This window comes from Pseudorasbora parva, chromosome 21, assembly GCF_024679245.1.
Source record: "Pseudorasbora parva isolate DD20220531a chromosome 21, ASM2467924v1, whole genome shotgun sequence".
In the NCBI taxonomy this organism is placed as follows: Eukaryota; Metazoa; Chordata; class Actinopteri; order Cypriniformes; family Gobionidae; genus Pseudorasbora; species Pseudorasbora parva.
Genome location: NC_090192.1, coordinates 40,470,006 through 40,486,989, shown reverse-complemented (window position 1 = coordinate 40,486,989; position 16,984 = coordinate 40,470,006). Strand labels below are relative to the sequence as shown.

At 39.8% G+C, this 16,984-nt stretch overlaps 2 protein-coding genes across 3 annotated transcripts in view; one reads left to right on the top strand and one right to left on the bottom strand.

Annotated features, from left to right (window-relative positions):
* Nucleotides 1-299: 299 nt before the first annotated feature.
* On the bottom strand, nucleotides 300-8,943 carry ndr2 (nodal-related 2). The gene is made up of 3 exons (XM_067430360.1): nucleotides 8,451-8,943; nucleotides 3,436-4,169; nucleotides 300-1,677 (listed from the first exon to the last, which is right to left on the bottom strand). The coding sequence occupies exons 1-3, from the start codon at nucleotides 8,674-8,676 to the stop codon at nucleotides 1,525-1,527; spliced, it is 1,113 nt and encodes a 370-aa protein (XP_067286461.1). The 5' UTR covers nucleotides 8,677-8,943; the 3' UTR covers nucleotides 300-1,524.
* A 1,269-nt stretch (nucleotides 8,944-10,212) lies between these two features.
* Nucleotides 10,213-16,984, top strand: part of pald1a (phosphatase domain containing paladin 1a) — a 100,460-nt gene continuing 93,688 nt past the window's right edge. Inside the window, exon 1 of one of the 2 annotated variants that reach the window (XM_067430353.1) lies at nucleotides 10,213-10,408. The gene's annotated coding sequence lies outside the window, so the exon portion shown is untranslated. Of the gene's footprint in view, nucleotides 10,409-10,895; nucleotides 11,020-16,984 lie in introns of those variants that run through there. The other variant, XM_067430355.1, reaches the window with a different exon arrangement.

Below are 16,984 nucleotides of genomic sequence, written 5' to 3'. Positions count from 1 at the left end.
TGATATTGGATGGATTGATGGATGGATGGATAGATATTGGATGGATGGATGGATTGATGGATGAATGGATGGATGGATGGATAGATATTGGATGGATGGATGGATGGATTGATGGATGAATGGATAGATATTGGATGGTTGGTTGGATGGATGGATGGATAGATATTGGATGGTTGGTTGGATGGATGGATGGATAGATAAATCTTTTTTTTTTTAAATAAATGATTCAGTAAAGAACAGTTTTTTAAAAAAAAATCAGGCACATATTTTTATTTCTATTAGCAAAAATAACATTGGCTGATCTCCAATCTTTACACAAAGATTCATATATTATATTTACATAAATATATCACAGCTTTATTTATGCATTATTTACAATAAATATTTACAGTTTTTCCACCTCATGGTGTGATTGTGAATACATAGACAGTGCTTGAGATGTCCTCCTCCAGCTCCTCTAGACTCCAGGAGAGAAGCGTCTGATGTTCTTGGGATGGACCCATAAGTCACTGGGAAGGCTTGCATTTCCTCTCGTGTTCTTGATAGTGTTGCTCGTGTAGTGTTCACTCTGGCTCCACTTTTGCATCAGCTCTGAATCTGATATGGATCCACCCTGAATCTGATCTGGCTCTGATCTGGCTCCGATCTGACTCCGATCTGAATCTGATCTGAATCTGATCTGGATCTGATCTGAATCCGCTCTGGCTCCGCTCTGGATCTGCTATGGCTCTGATCTGGATCCGCTTTGGCTCCGCTCTGAATCTGATCTGGATCTGATCTAGATCTGCCCTGGCTCTGACCTGGATCCGCTCTGGCTCCGCTCTGGCTCCGCTCTGAATCTGATCTGGATCTGCTAATGGCTCTGATCTGGATCCGCTTTGGCTCCGCTCTGAATCTGATCTGGACCTGCTCTGGCTCTGATCTGGATCCGTTCAGAATCTGGTCTCGATCCGCTCTGCTCTGGATCAACTCTGTATCAGCTTTCCTCTGGATCTGCTCTGCTCTTGATCCTCCCTCGATTCGCTCTGGATCTGCTCTGGATCTGATCTGATCTGGATCCGCTCTGGCTCTGATCTGGATCTGATCTGGATCCGCTCTGAATCTAATATGGCTCTGATCTGGATCCGCTCTGGATCCACTCTGAATCCGCTCTGGATCCACTCTGGATCCGCTCTGGCTCTGATCTGGATCTTCTCTGGATTTGATTTGGATTCACTCTGGATCTGATCTGGATTCACTCTGGATCTGCTCTGAATCTGGTCTGGATCCACTCTGGATCCGCTTTGGATCCGCTCTGGCTCTGAATCTGGTCTGGATCTGATTTGGCTCTGATCTGAATCCGCTCTGGATCTGCTCTGGATTTGATTTGGATTCACTCTGGATCTGCTCTGGATCTGATCTGGATTCACTCTGGATCTGCTCTGAATCTGGTCTGGATCCACTCTGGATCTGGTCTGGATCCACTTTGGATCCACTCTGGCTCTGAATCTGCTCTGTCTCCGCTTTGGCTCCGGCTCCGCTCCGTCAGAGGCAGCCGCACTCCTCCACCAGCATGTCCTCGTGGTGTCTCAGGAGCAGCTCTCCGTTCTCGTAGTAGAGCATGCTGAGCGGGCTCATCCTGGTGGGAGCGCAGCAGGCGGCCGGAGCTCGGCTGGGATGGTAATACTTCAGCAAACTCTGAGGAGAGACAGGCGGAGAGCAGCGTTACTTCAGTCATTCATTACGCTTTATTCACACACCTTACATTTTTATTTGAATGACTTCAAGAGTAAGTAATTTTGCTGTCTTTTTTAATTTTTTTTATTCAGTTTTAATTAGTTATTTTAATACTTCAAGTTAAACTAAATGACAATGAGAAATGTTGCCTTAGCAACTATGGTAGTCAATGGTTGCTCTCTCTCCTTTGTTACAAACATTCTTCCAAATATCTTCTTTTGTGTTCAGCAGGAGAAAGAAACTCATACAGGTTTGAATCAACATGAGGGTGAGTAAATGAGGACATAATTTTCATTTTTGTGTGAACTATCCCTTTAATGTGTGTGGTTTTCTTCAGCAGGAGTGGTTGGTTGTGCTCACCTTAAAAGATTTTGTAAGCATTTTGGATAATTGTGTTTTATTTCTGATGACGCAGCCGAATTGTGCTTTTTTCATGATTTATCACATTTTTATGTGGTTCAGATAAGATAATAGTTTGAGTTTCTATTTTTTAAACCAATTTCCTTCATCGTGTCAACTTAATTTTTTATTTCAATAATCTCAGTATTTTAAGGGAACCAGGTAACCTACTTTTTAAGTTAAACCAACAATATTTTTTTACAGTGTAGCGGAAATACGTTTAAATTTCAAGTAATGGAAATGTATTTTTATGGTTTAGTTTTGGTTAGAGATAATCGTCCTCAGTGGAGAACATGACCTCTGAAATGACAGGATAGTTCAGTCCTAATGCGTGTGGTTTTGTTCAGTACACTGTAGAAAAGAATATTGTTGGTTTACTTTAAAATAATAACCTGGTTGCCTTAAAATGTTGAGTTTATTGAAAATACAATTTTGAGTTGACACGATGAAGGAAATTGGTTTAATAAAGAAACAAAATCGTATCTGAGCCACATAAAAAATGTGATAAATCATGAAAATAGCACTATTTGTCATGTTTCACTGCGTCATAACAAATAAAACACACAATTACCCAATATGCTTACAAATTTTTTTAATAATATTTGAATAAAGTTTGTCGATTTTCAAAAATGTTAATTGTATTAAAGGGTTAGTTCAGCCATAAATGTGCATTGTGTGATTAATTCCTCCTGTGGTTGGCCAGCCGTCAGACCTCCGCTCATCTTCACACACAGATGAAGATATTAGTGTTGAAATCCGATGGCTCAGAAAGGCCTTCATTGACACCAATGTCATTTCCTCTCTCAAGACCCATAAAGGCACTAAAGACGTCGTTACAAAGCCCATCTCACTACAGCGGCTCTACAATCATTGATGAAGAGGCCAGAATAGAGTTAGTGCGGGAAAACACTAAATAACGACTTAAAGAGGGATGGCCGATTTCAGAAACAAAGATTCGAACGGTTATGAATCAGTGAATCGATTCATGATTCGGATCGCGAGTCAAACTGCTGAAATCTGGCGATCCGAATCATGAATCGATTCACTGACTCATAACGGTTCGAAGCTTTGTTCTGAAATCGGCCATCACTCTATAAGTCGTTATTTCGGGGTTTTTTTGCACAAAAACTATTCTGGTCTCTTCATAAAATGATTTAACACAATTTCAACACTAATATCTTCATCTCTGCGTGAAGATGAACGGAGGTCTACAGTGTACATTTTGGGGTGAACTAACCCTTTAACTAAAATTTTTAATTTCAATGAACTCATATACTCATAATATTTTTTTACAGTGTAGGAGTTGTCGGTTGTGCTCACCTGCATGTAGGCGTGGTTAGTGGGATGAAGCTCCTCCCCCAGCGGGTTCGGGCAGCTTCCCTCACAGCGGTACGCGTTGTACTTTTTTGGGAAGACGATCCACGAGCCCCATCCGATCTGATTGAAGTCCACATTCATGTCGACTCTCCTGCACATTGAGCTCTTCTCGGCCGGGCTCCGGATTGGCTCCGGGCTCCTCATGGGCTGACCCCTGCGGCCCCTTTTGCTCTTCTGCGATCTCTCTCTCCGCACCTCCTTTCCTTCCGTGTTGAATAGGAACTTGGACTTTTCTGCCGTGTGGAGGAGACTGGCCTTATCTTGCTCTCCTTGTTCGGAGCTGGTGTGTGAGAAGATTAGGAGCATGGCTCGGTGACGGATGCCATCCGCGGGTCGGGGCCGGTTCTGGAGAAACCTCACGGATCTTTTGGTCCTCACACGCCTACTTTCAGACCCGATCCAGTTTAGAAGCAGCTCAGTGGCGTTGTAAACCCTCCAGTGATGAGAGACGCTCAGCAGAGACGATCCGGAAAGCTGGCCCAGAGACTGGTTTTCCAGGCAGGTTTGGCTCTGGAAACATGGGACGTCCTGCTGGTGTCGGAGCTCCACGGTGAGGTCGGATTGGTGCGTTTCTCTAGGAACACGAATCCTCAGCTCCACGGCCTGGATCTGACGCTCGGACAGCACCGAGGAAAGGTCGAAGTGTGTGACGTAATGCCGGTCTTGGTTGATCACACCTGGAAAACAAGAAGAAAAGACAGAATGATTTGTACAGTAATAATGAGTTATGAGTGTAATGCGTGGATTGTGTAATATTGTGAATTGTGCAATGTGAGGTGTGTGCAATAATGTGGATCGTGCTCACGCTCAGAAAAAAAAGTACAGTGCTGTCACTGGGGCGGTACCACAAAAAGGAAAATGTACTTCTTTGTACCTTACTTAACCCCTAAATAGTACATATCAGTACTTTAAGAGTGTGTGGTAGTACCTTAAAGGTTCATATCAGTACTTTAAGACTGTGTGTTAGTACCTTAAAGGTACATATCAGTACTTTAAGAGTGTGTGGTAGTACCTTAAAGGTTCATATCAGTACTTTAAGAGTGTGTGTTAGTACCTTAAAGGTTCATATCAGTACTTTAAGAGTGTGTGGTAGTACCTTAAAGGTTCATATCAGTACTTTAAGACTGTGTGTTAGTACCTTAAAGGTACATATCAGTACTTTAAGACTGTGTGTTAGTACCTTAAAGGTTCATATCAGTACTTTAAGACTGTGTGTTAGTACCTTAAAGGTACATATCAGTACTTTAAGAGTGTGTGTTAGTACCTTAAAGGTTCATATCAGTACTTTAAGAGTGTGTGTTAGTACCTTAAAGGTACATATCAGTACTTTAAGAGTGTGTGTTAGTACCTTAAAGGTACATATCAGTACTTTAAGAGTGTGTGGTAGTACCTTAAAGGTTCATATCAGTACTTTAAGAGTGTGTGTTAGTACCTTCAGTACTTTAAGAGTGTGTGTTAGTACCTTCAGTACTTTAAGAGTGTGTGTTAGTACCTTAAAGGTTCATATCAGTACTTTAAGAGTGTGTGTTAGTACCTGAGTGTGTGTTAGTACCTTAAAGGTTCATATCAGTACTTTAAGAGTGTGTGTTAGTACCTGAGTGTGTGTTAGTACCTGAGTGTGTGTTAGTACCTGAGTGTGTGTTAGTACCTTAAAGGTACATATCAATACTTTAAGAGTGTGTGTTAGTACCTTAAAGGTTCATATCAGTACTTTAAGACTGTGTGTTAGTACCTGAGTGTGTGTAAGTACCTTAAATGTTCATATCAGTACTTTAAGAGTGTGTGTTAGTACCTTAAAGGTTCATATCAGTACTTTAAGAGTGTGTGTTAGTACCTGAGTGTGTGTTAGTACCTTAAAGGTTCATATCAGTACTTTAAGAGTGTGTGTTAGTACCTTAAAGGTTCATATCAGTACTTTAAGAGTGTGTGTTAGTACCTGAGTGTGTGTTAGTACCTTAAAGGTTCATATCAGTACTTTAAGAGTGTGTGTTAGTACCTTAAAGGTACATATCAGTACTTTAAGAGTGTGTGTTAGTACCTTAAAGGTTCATATCAGTACTTTAAGAGTGTGTGTTAGTACCTGAGTGTGTGTTAGTACCTTAAAGGTTCATATCAGTACTTTAAGAGTGTGTGTTAGTACCTTAAAGGTTCATATCAGTACTTTAAGAGTGTGTGTTAGTACCTTAAAGGTACATATCAGTACTTTAAGAGTGTGTGTTAGTACCTGAGTGTGTGTTAGTACCTTAAAGGTTCATATCAGTACTTTAAGAGTGTGTGTTAGTACCTGAGTGTGTGTTAGTACCTTAAAGGTTCATATCAGTACTTTAAGAGTGTGTGTTAGTACCTGAGTGTGTGTTAGTACCTTAAAGGTTCATATCAGTACTTTAAGAGTGTGTGTTAGTACCTTAAAGGTTCATATCAGTACTTTAAGAGTGTGTGTTAGTACCTTAAAGGTTCATATCAGTACTTTAAGAGTGTGTGTTAGTACCTGAGTGTGTGTTAGTACCTTAAAGGTTCATATCAGTACTTTAAGAGTGTGTGTTAGTACCTTCAGTACTTTAAGAGTGTGTGTTAGTACCTTAAGAGTGTGTGTTAGTACCTTCAGTACTTTAAGAGTGTGTGTTAGTACCTTCAGTACTTTAAGAGTGTGTGTTAGTACCTTTTCGGTTTTGTACCTTAGGGTACCTCCACAGTGACAGCACTGTACCTTATTTTCTGACAATATGAGGAAGTGGAATAGTGTTTGATGGCGCTCTGTGACCCCAAACCACGGGACAACGGATGGAAATTAGCCTTTGACTACAATCCGGTGTGTTTACATTCATGTACAATGGTGTCTGTTCATTAACACACACTGTCCCCACTAAAGAAGTAAATAAATATTGTAAAGCGATGCCACTTTTCTCCCTTTGCCTGTGTGATGAGATGTGTCCGCGCAGGTTGTGTGAGAGGCTCTTTTGATATGCATTTTTCTCCTGGGATGAATGACTCTCACACAAGCCTGAAGGTAATGAGGTGATTTGTGCAGCTGAACACACACACTTTGATCCTCGTGTGTGTGAGGCTGTTGTCCAGTGGAGTGTATTAGGCCTGTACATTTACATTGAAATCGCTAATTGCTTTGGGTTATCTAATAAGTGTTCCTGGCTGTGTTTAACAGCTCCGCCATTCAACATCACACACGTCATCATTAGAGGACTTCTTTAATACTCACTCCAGCTTTACATCGCACTTTAATATATTATACAATATTATCATTAGTATTTAGAATATTTATTATATTTTTCTTTTTGCAGTCAAATGATTATAATGTATATTCTATGCAATTTATTCTAAATAATAATCTGCAAAAATACATTTTTCTTGTAGTCTAATGACTATTCTAACCATTTCTAAATAACCATTAGACTGTATATAAAATATAATGTCTGAGATCATAATAATTTCAAATGTTTAGTATATTATATTTTTCTTGTTGCAGTCTATTGATTATTATGTATAGGCTATTCTTTGTCATTTATTCTGAATAATAAGGTGCAAAAATATAATATTTGAGATAATTTAAAATATGTTTCTTGTAGTCTAATGATTATTCTAAATCATTTATTCTAAACATTAGACTAACAAAAATATGTATTATACAAGTAAATTTCTCTTTTTGAAGTCTAATTATTCTAAACTAAATAATGTATTTAAAATTTTTTAATAATTAATTTTATTAGTAAGTAATTAACAATAAAATAAGTTAATAAGTTATTAACAATAAAATATTTAAGCCAATTTAAAACATGTATTTAATTGTTCTTGTTTATTCTACTATCATTAGAATGCATCTTATAATATCTGAATAATTAAAGTCTAATTCTGTAATTAATTCAAATTTACACTCTAAAAAATGCTGGGTTAAAAACAACCCAAGTTGGGTTGAAAATGGATAAAACCAGATATTGGGTTGTTTGAATGGGTCCATTCACTGGGTTCAAACAACCACATTTCTGGGTTTGTCCATTTTCAACCCAACTTGGGTTGTTTTTAACCCAGCATTTCTTAGAGTGTAATCTAAATAATACAATAATAATACAATGATATATGATAATAATGATAATAATACAATAATAACAACAATAGTGTATAATACATTTCTTTAAGTCGTTTGAAATACATTAATTCCAGCGCATATATTAAAGGACCATTAATGAGGATGAAAGTATAAATATCTGTAAGTTATCGATTTTATAAACCTCTTTTTCTCCCTCCATCCACTCAAAAAAATGCTGGGTTAAAAATGGACAAACCCATTAATTGGGTTGTTTGAATGGGTCCATTTACTGGGTTCAAACAAACCAATTTCTGGGTTTGTCCATTTTCAACCCAACTTGGGTTGTTTTTGTTCAATTGGAGACCTGATTTTTTATTTTTTATTTTTTCAGTGTATGAGCACGCGATCAGTCAGTCAAAGGTGTGTCTCATTTCTTGAATTATTATTATGCCGCTTCACATTATCAATCTGATTAAACCCTCGCGCTGCAGTATCGATCAGATATTAGGTTGATCTTAATGGAGAGTCCAGGCTGCCCACCCTAATCCCCTCAGAACACACACCGGATCGAAACCCATCGTTTAACACCTCAAGAGCTCGGTCAACTCGGCTCGGAACCCGGGGCTCCTGCTCCTAATCTAATCAGACGACGTGTGAAAAACAGCCTCGGAGGCTGATGTTGATTTGGGTTTGTGTAAGGATGTCTGGCGAGGGTCTAATCCACATCAGCTTTGCGCAGAGCATTAGTCCTGGACTCGTGAGATGTGGATTGAAGGTGTCTGGCGCTGAGATTTGACAGCCAGGAGTCAGAGACCCCCCAACAAAAGAGCCTGTTTGCACCGAGGTGCGCAACTCTCCCGGTTTACATGCAAAAAAACAATGCACACTTTTACAAGCCATATAGAAAATCAGATCTTACTCTTGGATAGGATGCTCTTGATGGTGTCCGCGTGCTCGTGCTCCACACTCTCCACGGGGCTCGTCTGGTTGAGTTTGAAATGCCGGTAGAGGTGCATCATATAAGTGGGTAGATGATGCCGATGGCTCCGGTCCGCTCTGGTGGGAATCCTGGCGCCATGTTTTCCGAATACTCCAAGAAGCAGAAGTTGGTAGCAGGCCAGGCGCAAAGCTCCGCGCGCATCCATGATGGACTGAAGAATGACAGGTCGAGGGGTCCAGGAGCGCTTTTATACCCCCTCCCTTCGACCCTCTGCATATTTAACAAGTAGCAGAGGACATTAAAGGAAATTGACATGCCATGACAGCTCATCATCTATTCATGTGGTAATGCGGCGCATATTTTACAATGAACAATTAGGACACCTTGCGCCCGGTGACGTCCCTAACGCTGCTTTTGGCCTTTGAAGACTGAGATGGCACTTTCACTGCGCGAGCTCAGGCCTGGGCGTCAGATGCGCGTCTCTCAACCCTTATCAAGTGTATTGAACATAACATCTATACACTGACTCAGAATAAATGTTGTCTAGTTTTGATGTGTAGGTTCAGTCGTCATTTACATCATTGCCTCTGACCTCCTGGCTTAACTTGCAAAATATATTATGGGTATTATTAGAATAGAAAATATTTGAGTGAATTTCAAGTTATGAGTTATGAGCCTAAATATTAGCAAAAATGAATATATTGCAATTTTGCATATTTATTTTATTTTAATTAATTTAAGGCAGCAATAAAGAATCAAGTTCTGAATTATATCGATATATATATTGCATAAATATAAAAAAATTCAAAAATGTTGAATAATTGCAAAAATAAATACATTACAATTTAATTTAAGGTATAAGATATATAATATAATGTATATAATAATCGATTAATGGCATAAAAGGTTTATATATATATATATATATATATATATATATATATATATATATATATATATATATATGTGTGTGTGTGTGTGTGTGTGTGTGTGTGTGTGTGTGTGTGTGTGTGTGTGTGTGTGTGTGTGTGTGTGTGTGTGTGTGTGTGTGTGTGTGTGTGTGTGTGTGTGTGTGTGTGTGTGTGTGTGTGTGTGTGTGTGTGTGTGCGCGCTGTAAAAAATTATATGTTCAATAAATTATGATAACATGTTTTTACAGTGTTTTAACTCATCAAAATAAGTTAAGAAATGTTAAACTTGTTTTTATTAGTTATACAAGATGCTACTCATTTTTAAAAGTCAGCTTAACATAGTTTAAGTTGAAATAACTTAAACATCCAAATCGATTGTACAGCAAAAGTTCAAAATTTGCCTTTTTTACAGTGTGTGTATGTGTGTATAATTTATATACATATGCAGACTCACCATATAAGGCGTATGTATATATATATATATATCGATATAATTTATAACTTGACTCTTAATTGCTGCCTTAAATTAATTAAAATAAATATGCAAAATTGCAATATATTCATTCACACACACCTCATATGGTGAGTCTGTCTGCATATGCATATATATATATATATATATATATATATATATATATATATATATATATATATATATATATATATATATATATATATATATATATATATATATATATATATTAGCTTTCATAGATGAAATGAATGGCTAGACAGACTAATATACACAATACACGTTTTCTGTTTCTGGTTGAGCTGATTTTGGGATCCTGCAGCGCCAGGCACCACACACACACACACATACACACACGCACGTGGACACACGCATGCTCAAAGAGCCCGTCTTCCAACCCGCGAGTGCCTTCTTTTTCTTTCTTTCTTTTCTTCCTTCCCTCCCGAGTGTTTGCCTCCAGCCGTGCACAGAGAGATCCGCTGAAGTGTGTGTGTGTGTGTGTTTGCTCAGGCCAGCGGTTCAGCTTTGAAGGCGGAGGCTGTTTCATGGCGATGGTGAGTGCTCAACTTTCTGCACTGCTTTTTGTGATCACATGCATGGATGTAAAAGCCTACATGGCTCTCGAAGCTGCATCGCTGTAGTGGTGAAAAGCCCGAGTGTGTGAGAGATCGGATCTTTTACAGCGTCAATGTAGCGGCATGTTGTTCAGCGTTACACTGCATGCACGTGATTCACTCGAGTCAGTTTATAACACACGATAACGAGTGTGTGGTGTGTAAATCAGTTAGAACGCACGCGCTGATAAGATACATTACAAGAAACGCGTGAAAATTATTTAACTTGGAGTTTGATTCATTGAACCGATTCACTGAACCGATTCGTTTGAACAAATGTTTTCATGTCCTGTGAATGAAGCATCTGGTCATATGTTAAAATGGCCCCAAACTCACTTCACAGTTTGGACTTGACCGAATCATTTCAAGTGAACCGACTCAAATGAACAATTCGTTCGGGAATTAGACCTCGCTTCAATTATCAAAAGAGAATCGTTTGTATGTGTCGCATTGAGTTACTTTGTTGTAGCAGACAACTAACGATTAAACTCACACATTCACGGCCATTATCTTGATATTTGAATAACGTATGAAGTCTTTCACACCCTGAGGTGAGTTTATAAAGCTTTTTCACGACTTGGAGAATGTCAATTTGTGGAAAAACGTGTCGATATTTCACCCTGAACCTTTAAAAACAACTTTTCCTGACAGACTTCGTGAGATTCATCCTCCTCTAACGGCTCAAATTAATTAAACAAGACATAATCTGTTTCTCATTATGGAAAATGGATGAAACCCACATCATGTTTAAATCTTATCAGTCCACATAAAAGCTTTGATATTAGTGGATTGAAATGCTAATGTGTGGATCGAGAGTCGAGTTTATGAAGATTAATGGTGATGAAGTTCGTTTCGATGCTGTTGGGTTATTTATATAATCCATGTGTTTGAACCTGTCAGTGCTTGATAGATGAGTTTGCATGGGGATTGAGATAAAGTCATTGGCCTCATAATAGCAAGAGGCCAATTGAAAGCACACCGAATTCATATTTAATAGGTTATCATAGATGCATTTAAAAGGGGATGTTTAGGTATTTTATAAAACTTTCTTTGAATTTTAAGGTTAGGGCAAGTTATCACATGTCTATATGAGGTTTTGATCCAGAAGTCCACCGCACAAGGACTCTTTTCTCTAGCAATGATTTTAGATGCAAACATCTGTCGTTAAAAAATATTCTTCAATTCTGTCCTTCAAACTACAGTTCCAACATCATAATTTTAATTGCTATTAGTAAACACTAAATTCACATTGGGATATACTTTCTAATTTAAAATCATAATTGTCTTAATTTCAAATTTTGCTGAAAGCAGAATCATTTTAAAGTGTCATAGATGTTTTGTCAACAAATTATTCTTAAATCAGGGTAAAAAGAGCCCCATTGTGACAACATGCCCCACTACTGGATTCAACATGTGCCAAGTTCAAAGTATTGTTCTAATCAAGTCTTTAAGTTAGTGTCTGTACAGAAATTTATTTATAATTTCCTCCTAGAAACTGCGTCTAATCTTGGCCTAATGAACGTGAATTTGTAAGACAGAGCCGACACTGGACAGAATAGTCCAAAACTATTCTTAGAAACTTTGTGGATTATTCAAAGCAAAAGTCACATCAGGAATAAATTAGTGGAGGGATTATTTTTGGATTGGTTGTTTTTGTGGCTGCAAAAAGACGGTTAATTCACATGCACTTAATCTCTGAATGTCATTTATGTGAAATGCATCTTTAAATGCAAAACATTTGACTATAATATTGCAGCATTTGAGCACAGATACAGCATCTTAACTAATGCAGTGATGTGTAACGTGACTTATTTAATGTTTATTTAATGTGTTGCTGATTTTGTGTTTGTGGTTTGTGCTGTATGCTGAATGTGACTTCATCTTTCATGCTGTGTGTGTGCGTGTGTGTGTGTGTAAAGATGATCTCAGCCACTAGATGTCATACGGTCCATCCATCTTTTGTGTGTTTGATGTCAGTCCAGTAATATTATGGCTGTGTCTGAAAGATGAAAATGCTCAGACGGTGCGTCTGGTGGAGTGGCTCAATGTCCTTTTTAATTTTAAACCTATGATTTAATTTCTACCAAAATAGAAATAAGCATCATAGTCATGCCGAAATATTCCCTTGGAAATGCCTGCAGCTCACGTTCGACCATCAGTCATAGTTTAGTGTTGTTTTAGTATCATTACTTTACGTTACAGTCATTAATAATACTGATCAGGGCGAGTCTCCATCACAATTCACTGACACTTCTGGCTCATAGGTTATGTTCAGACTGCCATCAGATAATATTTTTTAGGAATATTCAGATTTTTGAAAGTCTGACTTGCAAAAAAAACATGAAATCCTTGATTTTCTTTCTTCTTTTTTTTCTTCCAACTCACATTTGGAGATGGTTTGTAATGCAATTTACAATCAGATTTTAACAGATGTGTCCCTGTCTGGGTGGTTTGGTACTCAAATCAAATTTCAAATCTTCTTTATGCGAGACACAACATTGTAGGAACATCAGTTTTCCTAAATCCGTTTTGAAAGCCTCGTCACACATACTAAAGCAGCCCATGCTATTAGGTTGGTTATGTCTGGACACAAAAGTCATATTTGATTATTTCCTGAAGAGATCTGATTTGACAAATATCCGATTTGCATTTAGTCTTAAAATGGCCATAATGAGCCAAGAACAGAAGATCCTCTGAGCTTGGGTGCTTGCGTGACTGCTGGCGTGAGAAGTAATGACAAATATTTGGATTTATTGTTGTAAATGAAAATCATATTTCACAACTCTCAGTTCTGTCATGACAACTCTTGGAGTGTTCGGCATGGTAATTGATATGACAGTTTTGGCATGGCAGAATAGATCTGCTAGATTGCTTCTGATTATTGGTACTGCTGCTGCTACGGTACGGAATGGATCCACTTTTGCGACACGACTGAAGTGTGGTAGCCTGACAAGCCAGACCCACATCAAGATGTTTGGTCTGTAAACTCACCATTGACGGCTCAATCCGAGGGGCGGGATAAACGGTTGTCTTTCAAACTCCCTCTGCACGCGATAGGATAGCGCTCCACCAACCAGAGCAACGAAGGTGAAGCAGAGCTCGCTGACAGATTAAACATTCGCCGTATCCGGTCTGCTAAACTCCGAACACATCTTCCCTTTTTAAGAATGACTTCAGTGCCGTTCTTTGTTCTTTTTGTTCTTTCTTTGCTTAACTCAAGTCTTCCAGAGTCGCGGTCAAAGCTGATTCGAAAGGCCGCCGTTCGCCAGTTTCTGTGTTTACTAGAAGCACGCAAGCGCAACTCGACCGTCATTATGTTAAGCCCCGCCTACCGACTCTACAAACGATGTGATTGGCCCGACCAGAGTTTGGCGTTTCCAGCTCAGAACTGTTTTGAGGGTTGCTAGACGACACTCAAAGCAGATTAGATTTGCTGCCGCTACGGTGCGTCTAGATTTCTAGGCTAGAAGTGTGGTGTTGTGATGCTTCCCCTCATTTCTACATTGATGGGCGTTCCTGAAGTTTACAGCTATTGGTTGCTTTAGAGCCATCGGGGGTTATTGTATGTCATACCCCCGAGAGACTTCCCCCAGTCTCCATGTGCTCTACTTCTATTGGATAGTCGCATCATGTTCAACAGATTAATTTGCGTAAAGATGGGAATCAGCAATAACAGCAGCAGCAGCAGCAGCAATAACAGCAGCAGCAATAACAGCAGCAGCAGCAGCAGCAATAACAGCAGCAGCAGTAGCAATAACAGCAGCAGCAATAACAGCAGCAGCAATAACAGCAGCAGCAGCAATAACAGCAGCAGCAGCAATAACAGCAGCAGCAGTAGAAATAACAGCAGCAGCAATAACCGCAGCAGCAGCAGCAATAACAGCAGCAGCAGTAGCAATAACAACAGCAGCAGCAATAACAGCAGCAGCAATAACCGCAGCAGCAGTAGCAATAACAGCAGCAGCAGCCGCAATAACAGCAGCAGTAGCAATAACAACAACAGTAGCAGCAACAACAGCAGCAGCAGTAGCAATAACAGCAGCTGCAACAGCAGCAGCAATAACAGCAGCAGCAGCAGCAATAACAGCAGCAGCAGCAGCAATAAAAGCAGCAGCAGCAGCAATAACAGCAGCAGCAGCAGCAATAACAGCAGCAGCAGCAGCAGCAATAACAGCAGCAGCAGCAGCAGTAACAGCAGCAGCAGCAGCAATAACAGCAGCAGCAGCAGCAGCAGCAATAACCGCAGCAGCAGCAGCAATAACCGCAGCAGCAGCAGCAATAACCGCAGCAGCAGCAGCAATAACCACAGCAGCAATAACAGCAGCAGCAATAACAGCAGCAGCAGCAGCAGCAATAACAGCAGCAGCAGCAGCAGCAATAACAGCAGCAGCAGCAGCAATAACAGTAGCAGCAGCAGCAATAACAGCAGCAGCAGCAATAACAGCAGCAGCAGCAGCAGCAGCAGCAGCAGCAATAACAGCAGCAGCAGCAATAACAGCAGCAGCAGCAATAACAGCAGCAGCAGCAGCAATAACCGCAGCAGCAGCAGCAATAACCGCAGCAGCAGCAATAACAGCAGCAGCAGCAGCAATAACAGCAGCAGCAGCAGCAGCAGCAGCAGCAATAACAGCAGCAGCAGCAGCAATATCAGCAGCAGCAATAACAGCAGCAGCAGCAGCAATAACAGCAGCAGCAATAGCAGCAGCAGCAGCAATAACAGCAGCAGCAGCAGCAATAACAGCAGCAGCAATAACAGCAGCAGCAGCAATAACAGCAGCAGCAGCAGCAATAACAGCAGCAGCAGCAGCAACAGCAGCAGCAGCAGCAATAACAGCAGCAGCAGCAGCAATAACAGCAGCAGCAGCAATAACAGCAGCAGCAGCAGCAATAACAGCAGCAGCAGCAGCAATAACAGCAGCAGCAGCAGCAATAACAGCAGCAGCAGCAGCAGCAATAACAGCAGCAGCAGCAATAACAGCAGCAATGCAACAACAACTTTATAATGACAATATCCTGGCCGGACTACTGTTGTCAGTGATAGAAGTATTTGAAATTAACATGATTTCTTAATGTCTAGTGACATATCAGGGCCATTTTATGATTCATTGGAATACATTGCTTACAAACATTTCTTTTAATGTGTTTTTAGTTTCGTTGATCATTGAGGGTGAATCCAGACAGGAAAAAGTTCTTCCTAACGGAAGCACACGCTAGCACAGGTGTCAAGCTCTCAGAGCAGAGCGAGTCCAGTCGGAAAAGGATGTTTAAAACACAAAAGCTCATTGATCAGAGAGGCAGAGAGCAGGCGGAGGGCAGCAGGAAACAGCCAGGTAACTGTTTGGCTTTTCACAGCCTGTGAGGAAGTTTCACAGGAAGCTGAAATGTTGTTCAGTGCATCGCTTGACTCGTCACCGCCACTCGAGCGACGTCTGCTTTGCCTCATTTCTCTAATTATATCCACAAGCGTAGCTGCTTTAACAGAACAAATATTCTCTCGTGTTCGTTTAACTGTGAAGGGCAAAATGTCACCCAAGCCTCATAAAAAAAAAAAGAGATGCATGATTTCCGCTCTTGCATGCATCTCTTCACTTACAGGTTCATCAAAGCCGTTAGAGGAAGAGACAGGTGTGGCCGGGTTTATGTTTGCAAACCGCCCGAATCCTGCAGAAAGGATGCTGTACGTTAGTGTGCTTCTTGGATTAGCACATTATAATTGACAAATGGACCTGCTTCTGTTGAGTTTTTGTCTTGAACGCCCTTCGGTCGCTAATGATTTTAGATTTAGAGGAGCGGAAGAAATGTGTGTGAAAGGACATGATGTTAAAGAAGTGGTTTTGAGCTTTCTTTAAGAACTTTTCTGAGCTCACATCGACGTGTTGGAATATGGAGAAGGTTGTTTTCTCAGATTCTGGAGTCGAGATGATGTTTTTTTGTGTGTTGGACTCCGATGAGCAGAAGTCCTCCAGTCAGTTTGTGTACATGTGGTTTGAGAACTGTGTAAATTTAGCTAAGATTGAGATAGTACAGCAATTTCCTGCCTCACCCTGTTGCCCCATGTTGTGTGTTTCTCTCTTGCTCGTTCTCTCTCTCTCTCTGTGTGTGTGTGTGTGTCACAATTGCTGCCTCAGTCAGTCACACAAACAAACGTCTTGGACTCCATCAGAAGTTTCTTCCTAAATACTCCCTGAACACTATCCTTAAAAACCCACACTGTAAAAATGTTTTGTTGTTTTTTGTTGGTTTAACTTAAAAAAGTAAGTAACCTGGTTGCCTTAAAATTTTGAGTTTATTGAAACTAAAAATTTGAGTTGATACAATGAAGGAAATTTGTTTAATAAATAGAAACTCAAAATATTATTGTATCTGAACCACATAAAAAATGGTGATAAATCATGAAAATAGCACAATTTGGCTGCGCCATCAGAAATAAAACACACACAATTACCCAATATGCTTACAACATCTTTTAATAATATTTTAATAAATGTTGTCAAATCTTGAAAAATGTTCATTAAC

Coding starts and splice junctions, on each gene's coding strand:
- ndr2 (XM_067430360.1), bottom strand. CDS start 8,676: ATGGATGCGCGCGGAGCTTTGCGCCTGGCCTGCTACCAACTTCTGCTT. Junction 4,170..8,450: donor CAAGAGCATCCTATCCAAGA/GTAAGATCTGAT, acceptor CTTGTTTTCCAG/GTGTGATCAACCAAGACCGG. Junction 1,678..3,435: donor CTAACCACGCCTACATGCAG/GTGAGCACAACC, acceptor GTCTCTCCTCAG/AGTTTGCTGAAGTATTACCA.